General features: G+C 33.9%; 1 protein-coding gene across 1 annotated transcript; it reads right to left on the bottom strand.

Annotated features, from left to right (window-relative positions):
• Positions 1 to 406: 406 nt before the first annotated feature.
• On the bottom strand, positions 407 to 7,831 carry LOC149949491 (carbonyl reductase [NADPH] 2-like). The gene is made up of 7 exons (XM_090167826.1): positions 7,684 to 7,831; positions 6,035 to 6,132; positions 4,851 to 5,005; positions 4,130 to 4,172; positions 3,380 to 3,544; positions 1,747 to 1,864; positions 407 to 605 (listed from the first exon to the last, which is right to left on the bottom strand). The coding sequence occupies exons 1-7, from the start codon at positions 7,733 to 7,735 to the stop codon at positions 481 to 483; spliced, it is 756 nt and encodes a 251-aa protein (XP_090023952.1). The 5' UTR covers positions 7,736 to 7,831; the 3' UTR covers positions 407 to 480.
• Positions 7,832 to 8,366: the final 535 nt, after the last annotated feature.

The following is an 8,366-nucleotide window of genomic DNA, read 5'->3' as shown; positions in this document are numbered from 1 at the left end:
GAAGAGAACGGAGAGCAACACGTTCGGCATTCGTCAAATTAGAAGTCTTAGTTTCTCTAGAAATGAGACAGCGCTGCCGAGCCTGTCGTCTTATACGTAGAAGATCACATGAATCTTTTTAAGAAACCCCTGATTGGGTTGAATGTATTAAATAACCCAAATATACTTAAAAGTGACTAAAATTGTGTTTTAAATTTTTACTAAAAGTTGGGTCAAATATCTTGAACCAAAATTTTCACCCATTTTAAAATATCTAATCGACAAAACCCAAAGTTTAGTTATTTTTTACTAATGATGGGTTAAATATATTTTAACTATATTTTTTTAACCCAACCATTTTAAGAGTGTATTTCTAAACACTTTTAATTTTAAATAATTGTTGATTTTATTTCAGGAAAACAATCAGTTATCAAAGAACGTTTTATTATTTTAACAAAGGCCAACTCTGGAGGTTTTTCAAGTAATCCATCACGTGGTCTTTCACATCTCGTCTCCAAGTGGTAGTTTCAGCAAGTATCCTGCGTCGACGGGCAGAGTCACTCCGGTAATAACAGACGCGTGATCGCTCAACAGGAAACATATTGCCTTCGCAATTTCTATCGGTTCTATATTATTTAAAAAAACAAAGTTATTGAATCCTTGGACAGTTTAAGCCAGCACATGAAAACTTGTACGTGAAACTTAATCCTTCGTCTACGCTCCTACACATATTGATGTGCTGACTTAACTACTTTATTAATTCATAATACGGAGTTTTGTAGCAAGTTGGTTATATGTCACCTTATATTTGGCTTTTAATTTGTAATTCATAAAATAACGTAACGCCTACTAACACCTTACTAAAAGTAGGTTCGCAATTATAAGGCAGGAAACGGGTTGAAACGGTTAAAAGCGATTTAGCCTGGGTCACTTAACTCCTTCGAAATGATTTGAATCGATATCCAGGCAAAGTGAATTCATATTTGTTTTTTTTTTATAATAGAATGAATATTTTGTTTATTTTAAGCTATAAATAAATTTATAGACCTACTTTAAATAAATAAATAATCAGCTAGGCTAATACCCAAGGCACCACCTTAGGCCTAAGTCATCAAGCGACTTTTTGAAGTATTTATTTCAGGTATTATAATAATAATTTTAAGGTGCAAATATAAATTAGCGGAGTCAGAACATTAGATACGTTGTTGAGGGCATGCATCGAACCCATTCATTATAATTTTTTACGCAAGTGACCCGAGGGGTCGGACATTTACCAAAATCCCGTACACTTTGTCTTAAATCGCAAAATCTTTTAACTCTCTCTATGGTAAACTAACATTGAAAGCCCAAAATCTCTTAAAAAAGTAATGATAAAATCGCCAAAATCTCTTCGAAATCCCGAAATCCCGTACAAAATAATAGTGTCCGACCTCTCGAAGTGACCACTTGTCTTAAAGAGTATTTTTCTTTATAAGTGAATTTATTGTTGAAATAGATTAAATAAAACATGCACTTTGTCTATGTAACCAAAACCAAAATGCAATTTATTAATATTCATTAATCCTCGTGACATAAAAATGAAAACAATCTTTATGCATGGATGATAAAAGCAGATAACAATCGTAGAAGAAATACAAAAAAATAAATTTTTTCATAAGCAAACCGTTTCAGGGTTGTAACGAGAACTTCAGATTGTAAATTGATCTTAACGAAAAGCCTCTAAAGCGGACGAGTAAGAATTGAGCTATTAAGGAACGATATACTGACCAATGAAGACGGGTATTGGAAGCTCGCTCAACATTCGATTCATGAGGTCTTCATTTAGGCTTACATTTTGTGACATATGCGTTTTGACTACTCCAGGCGCGACTGCATTAACCCGAATCTATCAATGAAATATTAAGCCAATTAGTCCATTTTAAATAAAACTTTTAACCAAGCTATAGCTCAATTATTATTATTTATGCAGTGAGCTATTTTCCAATGTAAATTCTAATAATTGTTCGATAAATAATTTTTATAAAACTTTTCCTTACAGAGACTTCGACTTTAAGAGCGTGTGAGAAATGTCATCAAAACTTAGCGACTTAATAAAGCGCTGCAAAAATAGCCTTATTTTAGGAAATGCCAAAAAAGAGCTAGCTTCGCTTTCAATCTCTTTAAAACTTAGATAGACATTTCATAATCTGATAATATTTAAGTTTCTTAACTTTCAATATATCTTTCACAAAATGTCAAAAAATTTGAAGAAAGGGGGTAAATTTCAACATCGAAATGTTAATGTCGATTTTAAGAATGGTTTATTAAAAACATCACAGTATCTTATTTGCTCTTTAAAACCGAAATCTGGCGAACGTCGTTTAATTTCTACTAAGTGCCGCGGAAAACTAGAGCATAAGTCAGCGGATCGCCTTAACATAGTCAATATCATTAAGAATAAATAAGTACATTATTGGTTTAATATTGCTGTTAAAACTTTCCAAACAAATAAAAACGTTACCAAAAACGCGGAAAAAAAACACAATTTACCGATTGTACAGATCAATTTTTAGATAAATAAATAGTTAAGAAGTCCTTTAAAAGACGAAGCACGTTGATTGTCAAAATGTAATTTAAAAAACCCGCTTGTAAAATGACCCGACTTGCGGATGCTTTAACACTCTTGTTTATAAAATAACCATTTTATATGACATGTGGTCAGAAAATTTATATACTGGTGCTTCAAATGAATCAAAAAGCCTACTGTGCCAGCGTCCACAAGCCCGGACAGGTGACAAAAAACAGTCATGGGTAGTCGCACACTTGACGCAAGCCACTCATCTCGACAAAAGGCGCAGCAATTAAATGATAGGCTCCCACATCACGCACAACTGTGGCATAGAGAATGGATGCTCAAGCAACTTCCAGCTGACACCCTACCTACATAACTAAAGAGCCTAGCCCTTCAAAAAAGGCTCATAAAGGGAACGACGAGCACAATGTAACCCACGTAACACGGCACAGCTATGACCATATATTTCAGTGTGCCTTCAAAAGGCTGCGAAACAGAGTCACACCATATCATTCTTAGAACCGCTAACGCACAGCAGGCTATCAGCTCGTCCGAGATACCAGATATCATGAACCATCACCGTTAGCCTTAACTTAAACCCAGTTTCTAGCCCCTACCTGACTGACGTCGGAGGTGGAGTTAGGACCATATGATAATGTCTAACATATCCCAGTGCGCCAACGCCCATAAAGTTTGCATGACGGGGACCCTCACTCCCTAGTAAAGCCAACAGTTATTGCACAACATCACCCGTTAAGGACCATTTTAATTTGATAGTCCATGTGGTTTTTTAACTGCTTAGTTATCTTTTCATCGGTAATCTTAAAGATTGGAATAAATGAGCCTTACCTTATGCTTCGCCAGATCATGAGCCATGGATTTCGTTAAGTTAGAAGTGCCGGCTTTTAAGGCAGAGTACACCGAAAGGGATTTCAGTGGAGCCAAAGCGCAGACGCTGGACACGTTGACAATAGCGCCACCTGTGCCACGATCAATCATTGATTTTGCGGCAACCTATAGGAAGAAACAGATGTACATCTTCAAACTTCAATAAGATACCCCTTGATAATAAGCACGGAAATTAAGAGAAGCTTTCAATTTAAGTGCCAAGAAATAATATACACGGAGACAAAATTTAAATTTAATGTTTTGTTTCTTTGAGGCCCTTAAGTAAAACATTTTTAATGACGAGGAATTTTTCGGGTCTTAGGCGCCTTATTACACTTGATGGTAAAATCGGTTATTAACTTATTTCGAAGCGATTTCCATTGTTTCTTGGCTCGCTCCGTTTGTTAACGAACATTATTCCTACGACCATTAGTCAATGATGTTTGCTATAATAACCGGATTTGACCTTATTTCGAATTTTCGTCGCATAATTTTTTGTAAATAAAAGTATTTTAAGTTCCCCGCCTTGTTATTTTGCAAATGAATTCCAAGTGAACCGACTTTGCGAAGCGGCTTCCAGAACCAACACGAAGGGATTTCTCGCTCTGGTTTCGAAAACACGTTATCTAAATGAAGTGATTTAAGGGGTAAATGTAACCCTGGCTTAAGATATTCCTCCATTGGAAAATGCAAAAATGATAAGTATCTTACTTGCGAAACACAAAACGTGGACTTTAAGTTTACATCAGTGAGGCTACATGTAAATAAAAAGGATTACAAATTAATCTTGATAATTTATTTTATTATTACGCAGGAATTAATACAATTAGAAGCGTCTTTTAAAAAAACGAATACCTCTGCGAATTGTTCCATACCAGAGTGACTAAGAAAAATCATATCACCTCGGGCAGGAATCGAAACTACGACCTTTGGGTTACCGTCCCAACGCCACTACCATTGGACTATCGAGACCCCGAATATTCAGGCCTCAGACATCTAAGTTAAGAATGACTCGATCTGGTTCACATTATTGACGGGATACATTTATCAAATTAATCTGTTTGAAGGGAAAATAATCGTTTGAAAGACTAAGGCTAAATTTCGGTGTGCTCCTCCTCTTCCACCACGCGACTGAGGGCTATTTTCCCCCTTTCGAATGCCCACCCTCCAAATCAAAATTTTTCGATGGCTCTTTAAGTTGTAGTTTCACTTCTGTTTCTCAAAAAACGGTTGAATCTAAATATTTTTCCACGAAGTCCGATTTACGAGGTGTCCATCGGCAAAAATATGGGAATAACAAGATTGTAAAACTCAAACATGGTTGAACCCATTTCCGATTGAGGGGATTAACGAAAGTGAAACTACACTTTTCATTATCATTTCCTATCCTACGAATAATTAAGGAAGTAAATGCTGATTCACATTTTCTTACATGTTAAAGTTCTTCTCGGTAACATCCAGAACAGATTCAGAAATGGAAATTCCGACATTATTTACTAATAGGTCAATAGGTCCGACGGTCTCCAGAGCAGCCTTTCCTAATTCCCAATTACCCAAATCAACATGCAGCAGTTTAATACCTGGAAGCTGCGGAAAGAAATATTACATATTAGTGTAGAAGTTTCTATTTTGGAGAAGAAGTGTCTATGGAAGCTTTGGTTAATTAAATTCACAAATAGTTTAAATGATTTCCGCATTCGTTGGTAGGAGGTTAATTTATTCCAAAATCTCTAGATACTCTTAAGTAAAGCATCGGTCACGCTTGAGCTTAAATCCAGTTCAAGTCCGTTTGAATACTAAATTTGACCATTGAATCGCACAGAAAATGGCCAGGAAAACGAAACACGAACGAAATCGATGGTGCCTGTGTCTATTGGCAGGAAGTTCTAATGTTTTTGAACGAGTTAGATGACGCCTCCATCAATTGGTACGAAATTAAAATATGAAATCGTTGTTCAGAAATAATCAGTACTAACCGAAAGTATAAATTTCAACCAAGTTGGTCCTTATTTCAAAAAAATTGTAAACCTATAAACTTAAAAGTCAATAAAATTCCAAAATTGGCCAAAACTACTAAAAAGGGCAAATTCTCCACAATGTTAACATTGCCGGTGAGGTCCAGACATGTCCAATCGATTGACGTATCATGTGTCTTAGTACATCTAAGATACCGAGATAAAACGTGTGAACACCGGCGGCGATGGACACAGTACGTTAAACCAATACACACAGATCCCTAGGGATTGTATGTAAAAAGGAGATAAAGCTAAACCCTAACAGAATTTTAAGATTTCAAAAAAAAAATCTAAATTTTTGGACTCATAGGTCTTTGAAAATAAATAAAAGTCGCGATGGATCGAATCAACCTTTGACTTCGATATAAATTAAGAACTGTACAAGTTAGAAATTACTTCCACCAGTAAACTATGTTAGGCTAGAGTTTTGCTTTTTGTGATAGGTTTTAAACTTTTTCGGATATTTTGTCATTCTTATGATTTCGTGTATAATTCAACAATTATTCCTTAAATTTAGGTCATTCTAGAAATAACTCTTAATAATTATAAAATCTTTAAGAAAAGTAAGCATGTATGGAATGATATATTTCCATTTTCATACCTCAGCAAGCAGTTCGTCCAAAAATTGCTGGTTGTTGCAAACTGCTATGACATGGGCTCCAAGCTTATGCAGTAGCCTGGCAGTTTCTCGTCCAATACCTGGCCAAATATAGACGCAGTTGATTCAGTTAATTTGAATGAGAAATAATTTTATAGAAACTTTGATGTAGATGGCGCTACGCAGCACTAGGGGGCTTTCTTGTTTATATTTGATAATGTCGAGCGACGCACTCTCATTGGCATATCTTAATTATTATTAAACAACAACGGGAAAGCCCCCTAGTGTTGCGTATATCATTCTTCCTCTTTAAAAAAATTTTAATATTTCTATAACAAAAAAGCAAATCTTAATTTTTGAAGTTAGCACTGAAAAACCTTTACGTTGCATAAATTTAAAACGACGTAACGTTTGGAAAGGCCTTTATAAATATTTTATTGTTTATCTCAAGGCACGTGTTATTACATGAGTTGTTAAATTCAGATATATTTCCGATAGAAGACTAAGGTTGTTAATCCTTCTTTCAGAATTTACCTTTAAATTTAAGTAAAACTTTAAAACTAAAAAACTGTTTTAATGTTACGCGGTATTTGCTTAAATACAACGACAATTGACGTAAGCCGATTAAAAGTAGTGTAATTTCGTCTTTGTGCGGCTCTTTATATACATAGAGCTAAGATTTCCCTTTCTTTTGAGCAATATTTCTTAACATTGTTCGAAGATTTGTGGGGAATATGAAAACACATACGCATTCATAAAGTATTGATCAATCACATACATATTACGAAAAATTATAATTGACCAATTTGGAAAATCCTAGTTAGAATCTATTTAACAAAATATATTAATCCCACTCTTCTCTTATACTTTTATTACATAAAGGTTTTATAAAATTAATAAATATCGCGATCATAAGTATTTCGACATTAATTTGAATTTTTAAACCTATAATTCGTACTGTATTCCAAAAAAATTATCTTACTGGTTAAAAAGTGAAAGGACATCGAAAAATTAAAACAAAAGGTTTATTTTAAAAACATAAATATTAATGTTATACTAAATATAAATATTGATGTTTTTAAAATAAACTTTTTGCGCACTTTTAAATTGTCAGTGTTTTCAATAGTTTTGTCTTGCACAAGAAACTAGAAATATTTCTGAATTATATTTAAATTTGAACTCCTACAAAATGAACAACAAAATCACGAGCTTTTTATCATAACAGTGAACGCTATCGTAGCAGACGATCTTTCCTTTGTGTAAAAAGAGACAAATGAAAAGGATTTCGTTAAAGATAGACGTGGCAATAGCCTACCTTTTAGAGTAACATAAATTTGTTTGATTTGTTTTATTAACTAAGCCCATGCAGCTATAGAAAAATATCAGAAAACGCCATTTACGAATAGTTTCACCTTAAACGTCTTTACGGCCATAACGCTTGAAAGGCTGGTGCCATATAAATTATAAATGACCTTAACATCAATACTATCCAAATAAGATCTGTGGCCAGCCATATTTTATAGACAATTTCCATTCATATCACCTTAAGCTATATTAGTCATGTTTGATGTAAGCACGGTTTTACAACATACACATTACATTTTAAATTCAAAATTTAAAATTAAGGTATGAATTTTTTAAATACAGCTTACCTCTAGTAGCACCGGTAACCACCACTCGTTTTCCTGTGAAATTAAACTCCATCTTTTTCTCAATTCGAGACAGCGTGCGCTTGTACCGGTTGTCGAATGATATGTGCGTTTACAGCCGATAGAAATCTGTAAGAAGTCTTTGAAAACCTTTACATTCTGACCCTGACTTATGAAGAATTGGGACTGATATACTTTCTTTTTACTCGTTCGAAGGGCTGATAATGACATACATTATAAGGAAAATATTAAATACAAATAAAGTATTATTTTTCTGTTCTTGTACAGTTACCGTAAACAAATCTTAATTGTTATGACAGCGTAACGAAGTTAAATTTCCGAAAATTAAATTGCTTAATTAACGTAATTTTCTTATCTTGGAGATCTTTATCAAAACATCATTAAAAGACTTCTTTTGAATTCAGTGATTTCAAAGCTTCCTGACATATCCTTGAAAACTCTCGTTCGGCCTATAATATATGCCTGATTATTTTAATCGTAATCGCAACGATAAAGTAGTGAAGTGTTCATTGTTTTTCCTGACCTTGATTATAATAACAGCTCAGGTGCGTTATGTTTAAAGAAAATTATAAATTATGATATATTTTATATAAAAAAATATTTATATTTTATATAAAACGTTACTGGAAAAATGGTCCTTAAACATTAATTGAGTCGTATCATTT

This window comes from Leiobunum rupestre, chromosome 3 (assembly GCF_980474605.1).
Source record: "Leiobunum rupestre chromosome 3, qqLeiRupe1.1.hap1, whole genome shotgun sequence".
Taxonomy (NCBI): domain Eukaryota; kingdom Metazoa; phylum Arthropoda; class Arachnida; order Opiliones; family Sclerosomatidae; genus Leiobunum; species Leiobunum rupestre.
The sequence above is the reverse complement of the archived record's forward strand: the minus strand, read 5'-3'. Positions and strand labels throughout refer to the sequence as shown.

Coding starts and splice junctions, on each gene's coding strand:
- LOC149949491 (XM_090167826.1), bottom strand. CDS start 7,735: ATGGAGTTTAATTTCACAGGAAAACGAGTGGTGGTTACCGGTGCTACT. Junction 4,173..4,850: donor ACCGAGAAGAACTTTAACAT/GTAAGAAAATGT, acceptor ATTTACATGTAG/CCTCACTGATGTAAACTTAA. Junction 3,545..4,129: donor CCACGTTTTGTGTTTCGCAA/GTAAGATACTTA, acceptor TTCTTCCTATAG/GTTGCCGCAAAATCAATGAT.